The following is a 21,963-nucleotide window of genomic DNA, read 5'->3' as shown; positions in this document are numbered from 1 at the left end:
ACACGTCCAGGGCTCCAATTGCATACGTTGGCTGCATGCCAAATTTCAACAATAGTTTACTGCTGCAAATTTGACCTACTGCCTCAAAAACAACAGCTTTATAAGATCAATTTGAAAATGGTATTTATTTTCTAGAAGCTACTAGGAGTACAGAATTACACTGCCTGCTTGTTTCAAAAGGTATGCATGCATATACCACCAAAGCTTTTTACTTGTGCACAAATATAACTTTCCTGCAGATAAAATCAAGGGTCTGGGAGTACAACCAGATGTGTCACTGGCACCAGCTGATTTCTAACATGGTCTATAAGGTGTGCTACATGATTCAGCTCATGTAGTCAATGATTACACGCATAGGTGCTTTTTTATACTCATCAACCATTAACACCATCCCTTATATGGAACATGACAATGTTTGCATATGATATGTTTCACTGTATGCATAATTCGGTACACTTGTATTAAATATGATAATAAAAACTGAACTCTGTTGACAAGTCAAAAGTGAAAAAGGGGGGAGGGGGGCTCTGGCACATATAAAAGATGGAAATAGGAACACAATCCACATCAACACAGAGGAGGATAAATGTGAAAGCATTCAACACCTTGCCCAGTATCAGAATAGACAGGCCGAGGCAAGTAAGACACAGGACTATGAATCATCATACTCAGACAGATCAAATATGGGCTCCTATTTACCCATTTATCAGTCTAACCTTGACAAGCTTATACTCATTTAACTATTCTTGGTAAACAAACTTAGGTTATAAATAAACAAAAACAATCCAACTGAAAGCATGCTTGAGTCTGACAGTCAATCCCTGCACATACCCATTAACTAATCAAGTCTTTCAATTCAATTTATAAAATTAGCTGCAATTTTTTTCCATATTCATGTGCTATACTATAGCAATGCTGGAGTAGGGTTCCGCTGCTATACCTCAGTCCTACTGGTCTGACTACTATATGTCAGCTGCAACAGACTGTTCAGTTGACAAAACCTGACCTGAAGTGTTGCTAGAGCCTGATGTTTGTGTTTCAGCAGCTGATTGGATGACAGAAGAATCTGCACTATTTGTAGCTTGTTCCATAGATTCTGATTGGACCAGATCTGTTTGTTGATCAGGAGGAGTTGCTGCTTCTTTGTTTTCTCCTCCAGCTTCCATTCCTTGGATGTTGTTGTCAAGATGTCCATTTACCATCAGCGTATTATTGTTGTTGGAGGTGCCAGTTTCAACGTTGGTGGGGCTAGCTCGTGACTGTGGAGTACTAGGGGTGTTTGGGGGTGTCTTTGTCGGTTGTATATCATGCTCCGTTGTATCTAATGTGTAATTTGAAGATTCTGAAAAAAAAATTAACACATCAAAATAATTTCAGTTACTAGTACACTCATTATGATGCTGCAAGCCAAGTTACCTATAGTATGTCTACAAATTTTCAAGCATAACAATAATATAATAATGAAAAGTAGAACAGTCCAAAAGGTGGCATTAATGGATTTGCACTACTCTGGACACGAAAAAAAAAAAAAAAAATCCAATAATTTGGCAATGCCTAAATCTCAATTAGCTGACATTGCAAATGACAACCATGTTATTCACATAGCTTTACCACTCAGTGTCCAAGACCCATAAAACATGTATAATCACATATCTATGCAAAGAACAAATAAATTAAAATAACTAATTTATCACCCATGCAGAAGCCTATATACTATATATAACATATATTGAAAAAAGCACCTGACTGTGAGTGCTTTATATAGTGTAAACGCCTTGTATCATGTACTATCATCGATTACAGTCAAATTGTCATTCCAGGACTAGAGTTTCAAGTATTAAAATGGTTGTTTTATTTATGAAGCCACAGCAGAGGTCACTACCATAATATTACATAGCTTAGTATCACCTATACCTTAATCCAGTTTGATCAACAACATAAAATGATTTATCACCATGCCTCTATTAAATCTTGCTAAAGTTCACATATAATGCAGCACATCTATCACTTAGTGCACCGACATCAGAGGACAGTTGTTGTTTTGCAGCACTCTCAGTAAAAAAACACTGACAGATGCTATTCTCTCCGAGTGCCTGGGGAAATGATGACTCAACCTGCATAGTTATTCTCAAATGAACAGAATAGGCCCATTCCACACTGCGCTCTGGACTGAATCTGTCTGAATAACACTGGCTAAAAAATTTTAATTGCAATTAAACTGGACATGTGTTGTATTGTCACTTCTTATGCCCCTGTTGGAAGTTTATTCCAAAGATTACACACTGTATGCTCACGGACGCAATTTCAACGATCATCCTCAACAGCATTTAGATCAATACGAGTCCAATCTATTTGCACCTAGTGTGACCGTGGCGACAGATTATGTGAAAGCTGCCTTGGCCAAAACTAATCTAGGCAACAGTTAGAAAGGGACGTAATTCACGATGAAATCATTATTTTCCTGTCTATAAGCTATCTCCGGTAATAAATGATGTCAGATTGATAAAAAACAAAGCATTAAACTGACAGGATGTACCAGTCTGCTGGAGGATTTATGCTCCTAGGCTCAAGTAAACAGAGCCAACAAACACTGCCATATCCTGTGTTTTCAGGGAGACACATAAAGGCAAAACTTCTTTTAATAATTATTTTGGAAAATGTAGCCACATGAAGCAAAGAATTCATTTAGAAATCCTAGGTGGTACATGTCCATTCCTCATGCCCTAAGCCAAAGTCACCAATAAATTAGTATTTTTTGGTATTTCAAAGACCAGGTAAGGTGTACCACAAGGCAAGACTAAACCAAATGTGCCCACTAATTCCATAAATATAACAAGAATTGATTTACATTGTATTTGAGTAAATGCCTGCCATACACAAGTTACAAAGTGTTCCTTTTATGTCAGAAGGTGCTGTAGGATGAAAAGTGATGTAAGGAAAGTTCTACTTTAGCACATTACGCACAATGGGCCTGTGGGAAACTGCCTTTTAAAAGATAAGTTTTCAGTCTCTGCAAGTCAGCAAGCCCGCCTCAGAAACATGGCACTAATATATGGTGAAGATAAAAAAGGAAGCACATCAAAAGTTCTGCAATATTCCTTCTTATTCATTTCTTTGTCAAAAATAGAAACAAAAATAATTTCTCATAAAATTTCATTTTTAAACACTGATGACCTCCTAAAAAGTCTTAGGTTGTGTTTCTAGTCAGGATAGGCTGACCTAACTCAGTACCCCAGCAGGTAGGTTATGCCCAACGTAAATTAGCTCACCATTGGAAGCCAATTTGATGGCATGCCTTAAACGCAATTCCAAAGGGGTAGGTAGGATAATAGGGCGGGATAGAGAGGGATAACAGAGTGATCAGGCTTGCTTCCCAAGGTGAGCTTGTCATGAAAAAATGACACAGATTTATTGACTGTAAACAGACATTTTGGTAGGGACCAGTGTATTAACTTTGTCTAAAATACATGTTATATCCCATTAGAAGTGCAATATTAATTGAATTTAAAGAAAACTTCACATCATACTGACTGCAAAGCAAAGCCGTCATTTACTTTACCTATGTAGGAAATATTTCCTCAATAACTCTTATTTTAAGCATTATTATTTCTTACACAGCTACTTTAACTAAAATGTCGAGAACATGTTCTCAAATTATTGTCTCATGCTGATTCCCATTTAATATAAAAAAATCCCTAGACAAAACTAAGAAAGGTGTAATACACTTTACCAAAAAAAGTCACAGATACTACCAGACTCAAATTTACAATGCACACAAATTCACTAAAAATCATGTAAATAAGTTTTTTTCCCATATTCTCCATTAAGAAAAAAAAAAAAACAGTTGTATTGCTGACTGTGCATGCCAGCACCCCTTTCCCTCCAGCAAAGAAATCTAGTACAAGAGGAGAGCAATGTAATAACGTCCTGTGAAAGATACTCAGCAGCTGCCAGGTGACCAGCTAAAGTAAATGACCTTATCACCTCCTGACCCACTGACCCTGAGAATTGTTTACAACTCTTCTGACAGCTTCAGTCACCAGTCATTGCTGGACCTTTTTAAGCATTTAAGTTTTGTATTAAGTTTCCTTATGAAAGTTATGGATGAAATAAATCTTTAAAACTGACTCTAACACTCAACTTAGTACTACACCTGTGTGTCTTTTTTAAAAGACTTAAAAGTGTCTTTTCTGAAGCTGAAAGCTCATTTCTCTTCCTTTTTTCTTACACATGATAGACAACCCTCCCTACATGCTGCAGCCATATTCTCCTTTACATCAAATCAAAACTTTTTCATTGAAATTTTTTCTTGTGTGCACCTCTTGATATATATATGATTTTTCATATAATATATTTAAAAACACCATCCAGGACCGTATCTTGTTACTTATTCTGAATTGACTGTAATCTTACTCTGTGATCAGGTTTGTAGCGTTAGACCATTTTTTTAAAGAGCAGTGTGTACAAGTACAGATATTTATATAAGAAATGCATAAACAACACTGTAACACTGCACCATATTTTCCACAACAATTTAATCTGTCCTACTTTTTTGTGAACAACAATGTTAAGAAGTATACCACTGGTATTCAGGTTGCTCTCATGTCATTTTCAAGGGGCAAAGCTAAGGATGTTGATTTGGCCTATAATACTAGAGAGTGTGAATCTTTTCCGTCCACACTTGGCTATTATAACCCAGACACAAAAAATCAATTTGTTATGCATTAGGCAAAATGTCACAGTGACCCAAGTTATGCATCTTCATTACAAACACATCGGTGTGCTAAGGTCTATACATGATTTATTTCTATTAATTAAAAAAAACAATTGTATAAGCTAAAATATGTTTTCTTTATAAAAACTGATTTGAAATTAGGACAAAAATGGTTTTTGTGAGTCATGAAATATTATTAAATCTGGATGAGTCAAATGTTTGGGATAAGAAAGGTAAAAGTATATGATTCCATGAGCTTCACTAATATTGTTTTTGCTATAGCCAAGAAACTCATCAATTTTCTGCCAAATTAATAACTTACAAACAAAAAATAATTCATAAACTATCATTAACTTTATCCCCTATTTTCAGCCAGTGAAAAAATTCAATGTGTTGCAGCATTCCAACTGCCCAAACACAAACTTCCACACTTGCTGTATTGGTACAAATTTTATACCTCAACTACATAGTTCATTATTCATCCTACACAGCTGTATTGCATAAACCAGCTAGGCTACCATGACTCTTGTTAGCGCCTATCAAGTGAACCAAAATAGTACAACAATATCTCCATACACGTAACTATATATAACTAGGGCATTAGCAGCCCAAAGCCACTTGTTTTTCAGATAAGTGAGAGCCCAGCCCATCATTGCTGTTTTCACAGACAGATAAATAAATGTAAATCATTACTACTATTTGGGAAGCAGTTCCAGTAAAGTCTGAAGTCTGGTTGCTCTTTCCCAACTAACACACTGCAGGAATATACCTCACATCCTACTGTCCTATTTCTAGCACATGTATAAGAATTGGATGGACAAATGGTTTATTTATTACCAAATGTCAGTGAGGTCAGAAAAATTCTGTTTTCATTTATATCCTGCCAACATTGTTCTTTTGAGTGTACCGTGAGCTTACCTTCAGATTCTGTGACTGTGACACTGGGGCCCCCTCTCCTCTCTGCCTGCAGTGCACGACACAACTTCTCCAAACGACCGATTTTCTGTTGAAGCATCGCCAGTTCTTTGTCTGAACGTGTTTTCTGAAAAACAGAATAAAATGCTACCTTAACATGTTTTAATGTGAGTCTAAAAATCAAAAAGATCTCTGTCTAAAGCCTAGGCTGTTCTCAGTGTGGGTAATACAGAATACTTTTTGTGAATTGAGCTCTCAACATGTTTCCCTATTCTGTGACATCAATAGCCTAGGGCAAAAAAAAAAAAAAATTAAAACATGGCTGATTGCATAAAGTTATACGGTTTGCCTCACAATATTTGGCAATACAAAAATGTACACCACCATTCAGACAAACAAAACATCTGCAAATGTTCAGTAAGAGTCAAATTCTAACATCATTATAAAAGCAGTATGCACAAACTACTCAGGTGTTAGCAGTATAACAAACAAAATTTAATAAAAAATATGCTACACATAAAAGCTTTTCCTAAATCCTAGTTTTAGAGACAATATCAAAGTATTCCAATGAAGCATATTTTGATGATTTTTCCACAAAAAAGTTCTTATTAATACATCTTTTAAAGGCACTGTTTGTTCCAGCCTTCAGCTGCATAGCAACAAGAACAATGATTGCATAAAATACAGCTTTCACTACAAGATAAGAACTGCCAATTTACAGCCAACCAAAAATTAATCATGACTGTCACAAGACTGCTGTACACACTTATGGATTGTCTCAATATTTCATTAGACATCTTTAAAACATAATTTGACTGTTTAGAAACTAGCAGCTTATTTCCCATATCATTTGACGTTAGAATAACCCCACCTAAGATATCCAATAAGCTCCACATAACTCCACCTTAATTCCCAGTGCTAACATGTCATTATGTCAGCTGATGATAAAATGTGACGAAACACAAAGAACAAAATCAAATACTATGTCTTTTATAGGAATTTTAAAAAATGACAGCTCAAAATGTTTCAATGCAAGTCCAAGATTTAGAGCGTTGTCTTTCTAAAAGTCCAGGCTCTTTTCATCACAACAATAAATCAATATAAAAGGAACAGTTCAATCAATCAATTATTATGATAACTATTTAAGTAGTTTCAATCAGATCCTATTGATTAAATCTTACCTCCTCTGCCATGTCTAGCAGTGCTTTGTTACTATTTTCTGATCTTGTTTTCCACATTGTTGTTTCCTTTTCGAGCTTTTTGATCTTCTTGCCCATCTGCCAGGAATTAGAACTATATTACATCACATACCACAATTGACATTAATGTTGTAATTGGAAAAAGCAAGGCAAAAGGCCAACGGATATAGACCATGCAGTAATTGTCCTCTCTGCAGTGTACTTCAATCGAAATGAGATAAACCTCCAATTTTTCCTAATTTGAAAATGCCATCTAGTCACTCTTAGAATAGTGAAAGGTCAGGCAAGCTTTTTTGTTCACAATGAGCTTCAATTGCTGAAAGCCACATATCCTACATGAAATACTTTTTATGTAGCAATGTTCAAAGGGATGGATATATTCAACATGCCTTATCACAATAAAAATTTCCAGAGATATCTTAATCATATCAACCTTACCTTATCCATTTCTGTTTTAAAAGACCCAAACACTGCATTACTTTTGGTCAATGTGCTCTGAAAATCTTCATATTTCTCTGTATACAATGCCAACTGAAAATAAAATAAATAGTCATTATTCATTTTTATTAGTGCTTATTGTGTATGAAGGATATTGTTAGCCTTTGCCAAAAACCTCTTATTTACTGCCTTACATACAGACAACAGATAAATTTACAGGTAACATCATAATTTGATTTTGGGGTAAAAACTGAAAAATTGGTTTTTCAAATTTCTCCTTTACCGATCGCTCAAAAACACCATTTAACGTCAATTTAATGACACCATTTAGTACTCCTAAACCCTGCTCCTGCTTTCTTTTAAAGCCTTAGTTCAGATTTTATTGCTGATAAAGTAAAATAATGCGTTTGTTTAATGCGTTTGTTTACACTGATATCAACCTGTTTAACGAGACATTAAACTTTGCCAATGATTTCTCTATCAGGAAGAAACAATGAACTCTACAAATCCTCTCTTCCTTCAATTCACCTTACTTGCGATTGCTGCTACAAAAATAATTCAGTTTCAAGACAAGAAAATTTCACTATATCAGGGAAAATGTGAAACAAATCTGATAAAATAGTAAGAAGTACCTGAGCCTTAAGGTGACTTTCTGCCTGTTCCAACAATTCAATCTTCTTATGAGCTTCTGTCAGCTGTGTTAGCAACTACAAATTTCAGATTTGAAATTTATAAAACATATGCATATTCTCTTGCCTTTGTGGGATAAGATAATCTTTAACATAGTTGAAATTTCAAAAAAACATTGGAATTAAAGGGAAAGAACATTATGGTATTATATTACAAAGAATTGAGAAAAGCACTGTTGACTAGGATCCATTAATTGGTAAACCACAAACAGTCAACATTAACAGATTTCTGGATGCAGAGACAAAATTTACAAGGGGGCCCTGAAAAAAAGTCAACCTCCTCTCTCTTACACACCATTAACAGAAACAGCACACCTGGTCTAATACCTACAGCATCAGTTTTTAAGGGCTGATATAATTTGCAGTAGCTTTCTGTTGATACTGACCAGTTTCTTCTCAGTCAGGGTCCTCTCCTTTTCTTCTGCTGTTTGTAATGTTTGCTGCTGAAGCTTGGCATCTGACAACTGACACTCCAAATCTTTATGCTTGAAAATCTTTTCTATATGCTAAAACCAAGATACAATGTCTGTGGTGATGAACAAGCAAATAACCTTTTACTGAGAATGAATTAAGATATATGTTCTAATAACAGTTTTGGTAAATAGCACTATTATATAAGTTGAGACATGCATCTGAATAAAACAAACCTATTCAATAATGAAAAACTATAAACTTCACATATATTTTCAGCTGTGGTATTAAGTAAACCAAATACTGACTCAGATGCTGCTCACATTTTCTAAATGGCAAAAGTATCAAAAATCAAACAGATATTTCAACTTACTTCTTCCCTTTTCTCATACTGATCTATAAGACCTTTCAATTTATTGGCAAGTTCACTATTTTCTTCCTTTAAAGTGTTATTCCTAGCCTGGTTTTCTTGCATTTGAGTCTGTATTTCATTAATGGTGGTCTGAAAAAAAATAATATAGAGAAGAGTCTGGATGAAATATATTATACTTATGAAATGACTTATGTATACTCAGTTTACTTTTTCTTGGTGATACACTAGACAATCTGTAAAGACAAAGTCAGTGGCAAACAAATTTCAAACTTACCTGAAACCTTGTTGTTACTTCCTTCCTTTTTTCCTCTTCTTCTTTTGCTCTTGCCAGGCTCTCCTCCTAAAGAAGTTATTAACAATGGGGTCTGAACAAAAGGCTACACGTTTTTATTTTGCATATCATTCTGTTAAAATCATGCACATTTTTAAATACAATACTACAAATGTGGACTCAAAAGTAAGTTAACCAAGGATAATTTATATGAAATTGATATTTCAACAAGTTAACTTTTGGAGAACCAGTCCAAATGACCTATCTGTCAATAATTGTGGCAGCTTAGTTTATTTTTTTCTAATTACCTTGATGAGTTTGTTGTGCCTTTGAAGTTCTCTGCACAGACTCTCCAGTTTGCTTTTGGCAAGGACAGCTTTACTGTGTTCACTCTGCAGTTGATCTTTTTCTCGCATTCCCTGCAACAAAATGTAGAAATCTTAATACTGATTTAAATATGTGTAAAAAGCTGTCTAGCTAACAGATAAATAACATAAATCTAATCACAATATAAAACCAAGCCTGGGTGGTACTTTATTTTTTTTTATTTCTGTGATCGAGCTATTAGAAAAATATACTGAAAGGCAGCACTTGCCAATTCTTTCCTCCTAGAAATTAAATTATGTTCACTTATCTAGGAAACAAACCAAATCTACATTTGTTCACCCATCACAGCTACATTTGTTCATCAGATAACCTCACAAACTTCGCAACATGTATGACCAAACCGTAGATGAAATTGAAATTGTGTAAAAAAAAAAAAACAAATGTTCTCACCACAGTCAGTTTCCTCTGTGTTTGCTTCAGTGTACTTTGCAGTATCCTGTTCTCATCATACATGTCAGTGTACTTCTTACACAGAGCAGCCAACTTTTCCTCTGGAGTCCCAAGGCTGCTCAGTGCCTTTAATACATGATCTGGAGAGAAGAATTATCGAGCCTGTACATAATATGGGTGTGTGTTCAAATTAGTCCTGACCAATTTAAATCTAGGGTTGTGTTTATAAGATGAACGAAGATCTATGACTATGAATTTTCAGTAAGAAATCGGAGCATTTTACAAATGCCTCTCTAAAATAAATGCTGCAAATGGTTTGGAAAGAATCATTTTTCATAGAAAATTCAGTGTTGGCACAAACTTTGCAAGCCACCATGACAACAAACCAAACACTGTTGACATCTTATTTGTTAATTTTGTCTGAGGAAGATGTGATGCCAATCAATTATTCTATCAGTCAAGCTAGTTCTGTGTGCAGTAAATCATTTTTCACTTAAGTTATAAAGGAGAAGAAAGTGAATGGTAAAGTTTCATCAGACTTGTTGAACTGGAACATTTTCATGCACAACAAAAATAAATAGACTAAGTACCTATGCTTTTATCTTCTCGTTTCTTACTCTTCCCACTTTTTGGCTCAGATTTCTTTTTCTCTGCTTCTTTTGGAAACTTTTCTACTTTGGAATCCTCACTCTCTGAAGATGGGGATCCTTCACGTGGAGATGCTTCTACAGGCTCAGCTTGCCCCTCCACACCTTGTGGACCAAGGGCTTTCTCCTCAGCCAAAATAGCAGCCACCTTATCTATATCTTCATTTTCTTCCGCTTGGCTACTCATAGTTTCTTCATTGACCTAAAAATGTAAAAATACAATATGCCTTAGTCAAAATGAATCCACATTCTCAAATTTCACTAGAAATATTCCTATGAAAAAAGAGTCCATGACCTACAGCAAATTCATGATAACCAAGTACTTGATATTGTAGGGGTAGCCATTCCAATATTTCCCCCCTATTATAAAGCAGGAAGGGAAAACTACAAACATACATATTTTTAAACAAAACCAATAACTATGAAATCATGCAATTCTAAATTTGTGGTTATTGGCAAGACTTAAAAAAATAAAATTAATATTTGAGATCTAGCAGTTAAAATACCCCTAGTCTGTGGCAGGCATCACAAGCTGAAAATATTTAATACTGTAATGACAAAAATATCACTCAAACTAGCTGTTACATTTCTGAACTAATAATCCTAGTGACCTAAAGCATTCCTATAGTCTATATATTGTATATATTCATTGTTGAACTGGAGTGTGAGACAAAATTATGCCCAAATGGTGAAAATGAACACTAATTCTTGCACTTACTACAGATAAAAGTATCAGTTTATGATGATATGAATGTGGATGGTATAAATATGGCGGTTGTTGGCAAAAATTGATGATTATTTTTCACTTAAGAATTACATGGATATCAAGTCCATAGTAAACTAAACATAAAAAGCAATGCTGAAAGGAAGCATTATGGTACACACTCCCTAAAAAAGAAAGCATAAATTACTTAACCAGTAAAATTTGCAAGGCAAACACTCATTTCAACTTTAAGACTACACAATTCCTGACAGTAGATTCAAGAAACTAAAGTACACCGATTTTCATTATTTTGAGGGCATGTGAGGTAAAGGTCATGTTAATATATAACTATAACTGAGATGATGTATATTTCGGACAATAATTAGCAAGAAAGGCATAATAAGAAAGTAAGACATCGACAGTGATAGAATGCACTGCCCGATTACACGTGCTTCTTGATTCAAGTGTAACTGTAAACTGGTTTACTGCGCCCTGGGTGCTCAAGATCGAAAAGAATGTTACACAAATAGACTGAATGAGTGTATCTGTTGTTTCTCTGATCAATTTAACCGATAAGGTTAGATTCAGTAAGACAAGAATAATTAAATTTCAATTGTCTCCATACTGTTTAACGGAGAAATGCTTACTTTTTCTACGGCGATCGTTTCTCCTGTTCCGCTCATGGTGGCTGCCATTTTGTGACGTCACGAGCATTTACCTTCACTTCTCCTTGCACCAATCTCATTACGTTGTCCAAACATGGTCATGTGACGCATAATTCTTTTAGAGAGATTAATTATGCCAAACCAGTTCTTATGTTACGGCCCTCGCGTAAAAAGGAATATTCTAGGGTATCTTCAATAGTGAAAAAAGTTCTAAGGAGTAGCTTCTGAAAAGGAACACACTTCAAATGAGGTGGCTACTGTATTTTTAATTTACAATGTAGACTGTATGACAGCGGCAAAATGCAAACGTTTTTTTTTTCACTTTTTATCAAGTTCAACGGAAAATGGATAGGTATTTAAAAGTACTTTTAGAATGAAATTTCCTTGATATATTCTTTTTTCAAAAGTAGTAATAATTTGATTCTAATTAAGTTTTTCACTGTCCTTATGGAGGCAGTAAAAAAATCACAAATTTAACTGTATTTCACGAACTGATTTATTTATTTTTTAACAATAATCTAATTAAGATAAGCCAGAGCTTTTCAAATAAATGATGCATTTAAAAGTTAAAAAGGGCACAACACTAAATTAGTTCTGTATTTACATTTATTTCAACTGATTTCTGATTGAATACATTTTGCATGGCCATCATTAAAGATGAATTGAACTAGCTTCCTTTACATTGTCTACTCATTCCTTTGTGTGTGCTGTACATCCTTTTAGTTTTAACACTAACACACTGGATTAAAAATTGCAATACAAAACAAATGAAGCACCTAATATCTCCCTATATCTAACAGATATACAACTTCTCATAACTAAATATTATCAAAAGATAATGTTTCTTGCACTAATGTTAATAACCTATTGGTCCCTGAAGAATTACCTGGTAAATGGATAGCTATGGTTGGTATTAACTGCTGCCTCATTCATGAGCAAATTTCACTGGTTCTAGTTGTTTTTACATGTCATATCACCCACAACCAATATGACAAAGAATGTAGTCTAAAGCTAGTGAGAGTACATAGCTGCTGTATAACAATATAACACTACAAATACATCAGGTCCTTGACCTACTAACTTGTCATTTGAAATTAAACAATATACAGATGAAAATTCTTTAAATAATAAAGAAAACTAATTTCCAATTTGTACAAGATGCTGTACAAATATCAAAACATTTATAGAAGCATGTTGGCATACATCATAAAAAGATTGTGCTTTACTTATAACCATGTGCTCATTTTAAACTTGGCATATATAAAAATATTCAAAATGAAATATTTAAAACAACTTGCTTTTGTTGCTGAAGTTTGATTACTAATTATTAAAATCAAAGTGCAACAGTAAATGTCTACAAACCATTAAAATTAAATTATTATACCTGAAAAATAACTTAATTACTTTAAATACTGTTTAAATACTGCCACTCATAAAACCATACAAACACAAGTTTAATTTCACTTCCTTGGGCATTAGATAAGGTAGTAAAAGTAACAATACATTTTCCCCTAGTGTTAATGCCATACAGGAAACAGTCAAGTAATATAACAAAGAAACATCCATTGCAACCTTATTCAATATTTATCACTTATTGCTATAACTCAATTTCATCCACATATATTATTGTTGTTGTTAAGTAACTGAAGATGTCTAGCAGTGGTGGACATATTTCCAGTTACAGTATGGGGAATATTCTGTGAACTATCAGGGGTTACAAATCCTGGAGTCCTGGGATAAGAAAGTGGATCTGCATATTGTGAAACAGAAGAATTATGCATCTGCTGTGGTGTTGCCATTCCTAGAGCGGAATGATAGCTGGTAACTGAGCAACTTTCTCCAGCAGTAAGAACAGATTTGTTCTTTGGAGAAATATTCAACAGTGGCACCTGTGAAATACTAGGCGTAAGTGAACTTAGGTCACCGAGCGGCGAGGTTTGAGACATGGAAGAAGAGGAAGAAAATGGACGCTTCTCGACAGCTTCTGGTGTCCTAAGATCAGATGGGTTACCAAATGAGAACACATTAGAACTGCTGTTGGGGCTTGGAGAGCTGCTGAAGGGGCTTAGAGCTGGTGGGGACAAGATCTCAGCTGGTGGGATAACATGCAATGGACCGGTGTTGAAACCCCCTGGCATAAACTGTACTGATGACCTTCCATACCACTGGGAGGGGGCAGAGAAAGGTACAGGAGGATGAGGATGATGATGATGATGAGGGAAAAAAGCTGGGACTTTAGAAACCTGAAAATACCCAGGAGAAATGGGCAGTTGATATGATGCTGCTGTTGAGGAGACCTGGACTGGGAACTTAAACACTGAACAATCTGAGTGCTGATGGGTTTGCATGAACATCTGTGGGGCAACTGCATGCATGGCAGAGCAACTGTTCTGTTGGCCAACATGTGTATTAACTTTCTCGACTTCACAATCACCACTACCACCACCATACTGCTGTTCCTCTATGGGTAAAGGGGATGCCAACTCCAGGTCCCCCTCAGAGACCTTGGTCACCACATCTGATGACTGGGCAGGTGGGATAGGTAGATGTGACAGTGGAGGAGATGACCGGAACTCTGCCTGCAGGTGTAGTGCTCGTAGAGGGGAAGGTCTTCCTTTACTCTCCCTCCTTGTCCTCTCAACTGGCCGCTGGGTGATATTTGCCACTTCAGAATCTTGAGCAGAGCAGGTGTTTTCCGGTGAGCTTTGGCTTTCATGCTTTGACTGGTGTACATTGGGATTGTCTGCTGCTACTTGTTGATCAACCTTGATCTTTTTGCCTGGCATCTCATAATGGAAGTCTCCAGCAAGATGGTGCTGCTGCACAGTTCTTTTGCTACGACGCACTGCAGCTTCACTTACAGATGTGAATTGCTCACCAGTTACAATGGAAGGGGCCAAATTCTCTGGCTTTACATCAGTATGCTCAGCGTGGGTTGTGGTCTGATTCACAGGCTGCAGTACTGCTGTCAGCTGGTCCTTGGATACAGACACTTTTCCAGAACCCTTGTCATCAGGTACTGTCTTAATTATGATCTTTTCACTGGACTTTTGCTCTTGACCTTTGATCATAGATGGCCCAACAGGAGTCAGAGTGACCTTTCGGACAGCTGTACCACTGGGGATATTCTCCTGCATGATGTGAACCCTCTTGTCTCCTTTGATTATCACAATGCGCTTTCTGGTCACTGGTTGCTGCTCAGGCAGAGATGTTGGTGTTTTCTTGGATGGAATCTCTGTCCTGGGTGCCAAATTTTCTGTTGTGTGCATGTTTGATTGACTAAGAGGTTCTTTTCTGTCTAGCAGTGATTTTAGGGTCATTGGAATGTTACCTGTAACCAAAAAAACTTGACTTTAATATAACAATGTTACAGAAATTTACAGGAAAACAGGGTTGTATTTTAAATATTTCTATAAATATGTATAAAAAATTTTTAATTAAAATAAAATAAAATAAAATTACGTGAAAAGTATATAGTTTAAATGTAATAATGGAACATACACAAGTGTATATTATAATGCTAAACTGAAACATTCATTCAGATATGTTAAATGTACATAAACAATACCTTGACTACGTGATAGTGTGCCAGGACTTGAGGCATTTGAGTACAATTTGCTTCTTTCATCCTCTGCAGCCTTGCAGATGAGTTCAAAAGATGAATGTCTAGTAAACCCTTTTTTCCCAGTCAGTTTGGTACTTCGTTCTTCCTGTTTGATGGACTGGACTCTGCCTTTGTCTTCTGAAAAATTTAAATAACTATCTTTGAAACTTTAATCTTAAGATTTTTAACTCACACCTTATATGAGACTGTTCACACAAGTTTTATCTATGAATGTCTCAAGACATAAAAGATCTTTCAATGTACTTGTAGGTGTAGGCAGATACCAAGATGTGCTGAGGAGAAGTTAATCAAATGATAAGTTACAATAATCCATTTGATTATCTAGCTGCCATATTTGCTATTTGGAAAATAGTATAAAGTAATATTAAAACTCTGTACTTTTTATCGTCCTTAACAACAACAAGAACAAAAAAAAATCATTCTTTTGTATAGTAGTTAAGAATCAAATTGTCTTAAAGTTATTTATGTTGTGCCAAAGTCAAATTGCAAAAAAATTAAAAAAAAAAGACGTGACGTGAAAAATGAAAAGCCCACTTCTGACAAATGGCCTGCCAAATCTATAATGTAAGTTGTCTACAAGCAATCGTTCACATGGCAATCACTAAAGCAACTCACCTCTAGGGACTGGAACTGGCACTGCTCCAGATTCCAGCTTATTTAATACTACTGGACCAACAGCCTGGTTTATTAAGGAGTTTTTGGGGTGAAGAGGAGCAGGGGTTTTCTGAGCACTTGTTAGTCCACACACTGCAAACAAACAAAGTACACTGTAATGCATACCGAATATTCATTCAGCAGACAAAAGTAAATACTTGCAAATTACAAAAACTTTCAAAGACCACAAGATCTTTGATTTAAAAAACTGTTAACCAGAAAAAAAACATGCACACAACACAAAGTAAGAATGCAAGTCAACCTATTGACAGTGTTTTAACTTCTTACCCTTAGGGTTCATAACACAGTCCAACATGGAGTGTTTTGTACTAGGTCGATGGTTTTCACTTCCATCTGCCGAACATGCTGAAAATGTTGACATTGATCATTATTTTTCATTTTGATAATGCAACATAGTAATAAAATGAGTCACATTGTTAAATTTAAATAGTTTTTTGGCAATTTGTCACAGCTAGATAGACTTAATTATAAACATAAATATACCTGTTACTTCACTCAAGCTGCTGAGATCTGGTCCAATATACATAAAAGCTGGTTTTCTACCCCTGACTTCTGTTACATGAACCTTCTTGATTAGGTTCAGACTGGTGAGAATGTTGGCTATGTCATAAAGTCTTCTAATTTTAGCTGAAAACAACATATAAATATTGAATTCAAAAATTTTAATTTGTTTGAATGAATACACTGAATAAAAGTCTTATGTTCATTTGCCAATACTAATTAATGATATTTATGTTGTTAGGATATATTTTGGTTTGCATTAAGTAATTGGTTAAAATACTTACTTTTAAATTTTGAGCCATCTGTCCGGTCAATATTTGGATCCCCAATGAGTATTTTGGCAGAAAGATCCAAATTTAGCATTTTGGGCTAAAAAATGTAACACAAAAAAGTAACATTACTAAATGCACTGAATTCAATACTGTGTTCAATGTTATTAACTCATTCATTTTTGAAAATAAAGCAAAGGCAAATTCATGAATATAATTAACTATACATATCCCTGAACCATTAACAGAAGTTCCTAAATATATACATTCCTCACCTTTGACACCAAAAATAACATCAGAAACTTCTGACTCATAATTCCTAGAGATCTGTCTTTTCTCAGATGAGCTAAAATTAGAGAAAACAAAAATAAGCTCAGCATGTTTTACCAAGTTGTTGTAAATGGACGATAAAATGTTGTGGCCTGACAAAAACCTTGTATCTAAAATTACTGACAGTGACTTAACAGCCTGTAAGCATGCTAACATCAGGACTAACAAGAAGAACAAATATAACCTTAAAGCTACACACCAGTCAAACAGGTGTTTAAGACCAAAGTTCCCAAGATCTCTTACATCCACAGCCATCCAGTGATGTCCACCTGGGTCTATGATAGCCCTGATCACCACAGATAAAAATAACTACAAGCAGTTTCCAGTCTTACCCTGTGCATAGGCATCCATGTTCTCCTGGTTCTGAAAGGACAGGCTCTCCTGGACCGACATTGTGCTTAATTTGCTGGGAAACTCAAACTCATCACCACTGTCTACATCTCTGCTCATCTCAAATTCTTTCATTCTTTCAATCTTCTCAGCAAAACCCTCCAGTTTGGCAAGAGTCTGTGAAGACATACATACGAAAGTGATTAAATATTCACATACTGGGTTTTGAAATTAAGAACAACCCACATGTTTTGGGTTTCATTTCCAAAATAATTCTTATTTAGGCAAGTCTAAGAATATTTAACCAATAGTATTATTTGTACAGTATCCTTTGAAAATCAAGGCAGCATAGCTGTCAAATGTACAGACCAAAAGGAAAAAAAAATGATGCACAAAAAAGGTTATTTGGTTTTGGAACTTGATCTGTATTTTAGTAATATTAATCATTCCTGTAAGTTTGAAGACAAGTCAACTGTTTTCCGCTAAATTTGTTGTCTGTATTGCATATACGCTGAATAAATAAACAGCAGAAATTTGGGAAAAATTGTCTTATCAAGCTGATTTTCCAACTCTCCCTGTATTTCAATAAGATTGATAACTCCTGAGTTTCAAGACAATAAGCCTATTGATTTTCCTTGAAATATATTATCAGTATTATATATATATATATACTGAAAAAAGAAAAAAAAAACATTTTGAAATAATGGCCTGATTGTGGTGATTTTCGAACTTGACCTGTATTTTATGAACACTCATCAGTTCCTTAAATGTGAAGACAAAAGGTAAAACGTTTTTTCACTAATTGTATTATCCCTGAAAGTGCTTGGTGACGGCAATGACAGGTGATGGCTATACGTACAGACACATCTGTGTCTGTACGTAGTGAAGAAATTATTGGTTGGCCAAAATATTTTTTATATATTTAAGTATTTCAAAAAACTTGAGCACGTGTCCTAAAGCTACAAACCTTCAGTCTTGCCAATGTGTGGGGCAGATTAGTTTTACCATGCCACAAATATTTATTTTTAGCCTGTCTGCTTACAACTTCAACACTCTCCAGAACATTCACAATGTCATAGATACGCCGTCTTTCAACACCTAAAAATGAAATTCAAATGAACTTGAATGGTTACTTAACAAATCGTTGAACACTCAAATTATCAGTTCTGCATACAGCACTAAAAGTTATCTTAATACTAGATAGTTTGATATTATGTGGCCAATTCATTTCATATAAATATTTTGATTACTTAAGCTTGTACTTTATTATTTCACCCTGTCTCATCATTTAGACATTATATATTCAAAACCATACAATAGTCCAGCCACTGTTTACAATTCAAGATGTTCATGTGTTCAGAATTGTATTAAGTGTATTATTTGTACTTTACGCACCCAAACCCTTGGCCACACTATCCAGAGATATCTCAATGATCTCAGACTGCGCTGGATATTCTGGAAACTTGGATAAGAACCTGAAAAGACACCATTAAACTGATGGGTCAATTCTTTCAAAAACCTGTTTGATTTCATGAAAGGCACCATAAAATTTCAACATATTTTGTATTAACAAACACTTGTAACACTTCATAAGAGACCAGACCTTTAATTAGATGAGACTAGACTATAAATTAGTCTGGGCATTAAAAAAGAGTGAGACACCTGGTCACCTTTTACTATCAGCTATTCTATCATTCAATCAGACTCTTTCAAGTGACAATTCAGATAATTACAAGGAGCACCTTAAGTATAAATAGGCAGGCTGCAAACTTCAATGGGTTGGGAAACAGGTGATATGACTAAAAGAAGTTACTGAATTTCATGTACAGACAACTTTGTCTTGTCTTCATAAAAACTTTCTGTTGACTTTCAACTAATATAAAAAAGTTGAAAGGTGGATTGAACTTGAAATAACATATATTTTAATATTTTAATTTATTTCAATTTGGATAATCTGTATATCAACATAAAATGAGAGCATAGTTTTATTTGTTTTTAGTGGTTTCATTTGTATCTTATTTGGCACATTTGTTCAAATATTTTTAAGTTCTTGTTCTATTAGATTAAAATCTTTATCCCCAACTGAATACTAAGTTTTAAAATAATCTTTGTCTGTTTTATACACACACCCTAGGTTCAGGCAAGGTTCAAGCTTTATTTTATCTGTCTTCAAGCTCAGATTAAGAACAGCTGAAAACTAAGACTCTTGCTCTATAAGATACAGTATAAATAATGCAGGATTAGCTGGCATTGGGTTTATAATTAAGAGTTTTAACTAGTGGATAAAGATGTACATTGGTTTCATTAATTCCTTTCTCAAATATTTTCATTGACTGCAAAAAGATTCTCTTAACCAGATAACTGACAACATGAAATTTCAATATTTCAATATTTGTAACAATTTAATTCAAGGGAACAAAATAATTTGAATAGTTCCAAAACACATTAATATTTACAAAAAAAGTATTTACTTATCAAAAATCTTGGATTAAAAAAAATTACCTTTGACAAAGCAGTCCTAAAGATTTATCTTTCCTGCTTAACCCTCCTTGCAAATAATTTTTATCATCATCTCCATCTTCAAAATGGCAATCTGAGGAAAGGGATTCACTGCCTGTCCAAGAATCCGAGGACTGTCCTAATGCCATCTCCTCTTGTTTAAAAAGTTCTTTCTTTTTATTGTCTCTATTCCTTATTTCTGGACTTGCTGCGCTGATCAAAATCTTCAAGTTGGCAGTAGGAGTTAACGGATCTACATTCAAATCTGTTGCTTTTGTTGGAGTAACTGGACTCAAAAAAGCACTGTCCTCTGCTGGTATATTAAGGTTACAGACACCCAAAGGAGGCCTGGACATTTTTTGTAAAGGCTGGACAAAGTTCTCACTGGAGAGTACCTGAGTGTGCACCATGTTCTCTGCTTCCTGAATAACGTCTGAAAGTGAATCAGGAATTGCAAGGTTTTCTTTCAGTACAGAGTCTGTGAGATCATAATCAGTCTGTGACTGCAGACACTGATTGGTATATTCATCTCTTTGTGATTGGTGTGAACAGGTGGAGCCCTGAGACAGGGTCACACCTGGATCACTCTCCTGTGAAAATGTTGGGACACCTTGGTCAGTCCTGAAGGATTCATACGCTGCCTCAGCATCTGAATCATTATCCAGATCTTGAAGACTAGCTAAATCAAAGCCATTGGGCAATAGAGGTTGCTTTTCCCTTGACATAATGATCCTGAAATTATACATAATTCAAATAGTCTAACAAATGAAGACAATTGGAAATCAGAAGACAACACATGGTTTTATAAAAATTATAATTACAAATCTGTTTTATCATTTTATATAAAGTTCAGATGTGTTGAGAACATATATGGATAAGGGAAAACATAAAAAAGTTATTAAATTTCAATTCCAATTTCCAAATATAACTGGGTAATCTTAGTACACATTATGGCGCGCTCGACAACCGACACTATACTGTACTTACTAGTCCTCAATTCTTACCTGATTACATCTCACACGACGTCAGATTTGTTCACATAAATTAAGAAATTTCTCAGTACATCACAAAGATTGCTTGTCGTCTCTGCTACTATTATCGTTTAATATTATTACTAAGGAAGACAACCCAAATAACCGGTAACATTACGCTCTTGCTGTCTGCTGGCTACACGCGAAGCGAACGACCCAGTATTTTTTTTCCGGATTGTCCGATAAACGACACTTACCAACTTCATTAAATTTTCTACATGCGTTGCTGTGAAATGTTCTATCCCTCTGTGTGGCGATTTCGAAAAATTATTCTGATAAACACCCAAATTGTAAAATAAAACTATCAGTTGTTGTTCGCTATATTTACGCCCCACCAAAAATTGGCGCGAGATGTCGGTTACTCTGTCCGCGAACGCCCTCAGGAGCTCACGAGCCAATCACGTTGAACATAGAGCGTGATTGACAAGGTCTTCAAGGTCGCCGCTAGGATTTCACTATTCGCTCCCCAAGAGACGCACTCGCTTTATTCTGCACATTTATTTATTCTTCATGTAGCTGTATTTGCCATCATTTAATTTCATTTGTCATAGAAAAAAAAAAAAAAAAAATTAGAAAAAAATACAAAAATAATGAAATTAATTTTGATAAAAATGTTATGTTGATTAAATTTAAAATGGGGTTCTAAAGCACTTACATGTAAATGATTGCCAAAGAGCAGCATGCCAATCAATGAATTAAACCTCTTGTAAAGAAATGTTCAGAATTTTTCATTGTTTACTGCATATTAGATGAAAAACGTTTGTTTTATAGAGGGTATTTTATAGCTGTTCAAAATTCCTTTCCTTTTTATTGTATTTTCAGTGGATTCATAACAGCTAAATCCATAAATGTACCAAAAAAAAAGAAATGTAAATGTAAATCTGCTTGAATCCCAAGTAAA

At 34.9% G+C, this 21,963-nt stretch overlaps 2 protein-coding genes across 3 annotated transcripts; both read right to left on the bottom strand.

Annotated features, from left to right (window-relative positions):
• Positions 1-106: 106 nt before the first annotated feature.
• On the bottom strand, positions 107-11,957 carry LOC106176774 (beta-taxilin). Its single transcript, XM_013559295.2, has 12 exons — positions 11,785-11,957; positions 10,378-10,636; positions 9,788-9,927; positions 9,319-9,429; positions 9,014-9,079; positions 8,740-8,868; positions 8,342-8,461; positions 7,899-7,973; positions 7,267-7,359; positions 6,811-6,906; positions 5,633-5,756; positions 107-1,342 (listed from the first exon to the last, which is right to left on the bottom strand). Exons 1-12 carry the CDS (start codon positions 11,830-11,832, stop codon positions 963-965), a joined length of 1,641 nt encoding a protein of 546 aa, XP_013414749.2. The 5' UTR covers positions 11,833-11,957; the 3' UTR covers positions 107-962.
• A 433-nt stretch (positions 11,958-12,390) lies between these two features.
• On the bottom strand, positions 12,391-21,449 carry LOC106176790 (uncharacterized). Of its 2 annotated transcripts, none has more exons than XM_013559322.2 (12): positions 21,260-21,449; positions 20,035-20,763; positions 18,928-19,007; positions 18,500-18,630; positions 17,535-17,709; positions 17,148-17,218; positions 16,888-16,972; positions 16,586-16,729; positions 16,370-16,447; positions 16,043-16,174; positions 15,371-15,544; positions 12,391-15,133 (listed from the first exon to the last, which is right to left on the bottom strand). In XM_013559322.2, the coding sequence occupies exons 2-12, from the start codon at positions 20,754-20,756 to the stop codon at positions 13,413-13,415; spliced, it is 3,513 nt and encodes a 1,170-aa protein (XP_013414776.2). In that variant the 5' UTR covers positions 20,757-20,763; positions 21,260-21,449; the 3' UTR covers positions 12,391-13,412. The 2 variants fall into 2 exon arrangements, with proteins under 2 accessions (XP_013414776.2, XP_086858836.1); XM_087002710.1 differs by lacking the exon at positions 21,260-21,449 and adding an exon at positions 21,036-21,214.
• Positions 21,450-21,963: the final 514 nt, after the last annotated feature.

Source organism: Lingula anatina, chromosome 1 (genome assembly GCF_051362555.1).
Source record: "Lingula anatina isolate TDL-2025a chromosome 1, LinAna3.0, whole genome shotgun sequence".
NCBI lineage: Eukaryota > Metazoa > Brachiopoda > Lingulata > Lingulida > Lingulidae > Lingula > Lingula anatina.
This window is presented reverse-complemented; position numbering and strand designations above follow the sequence as displayed.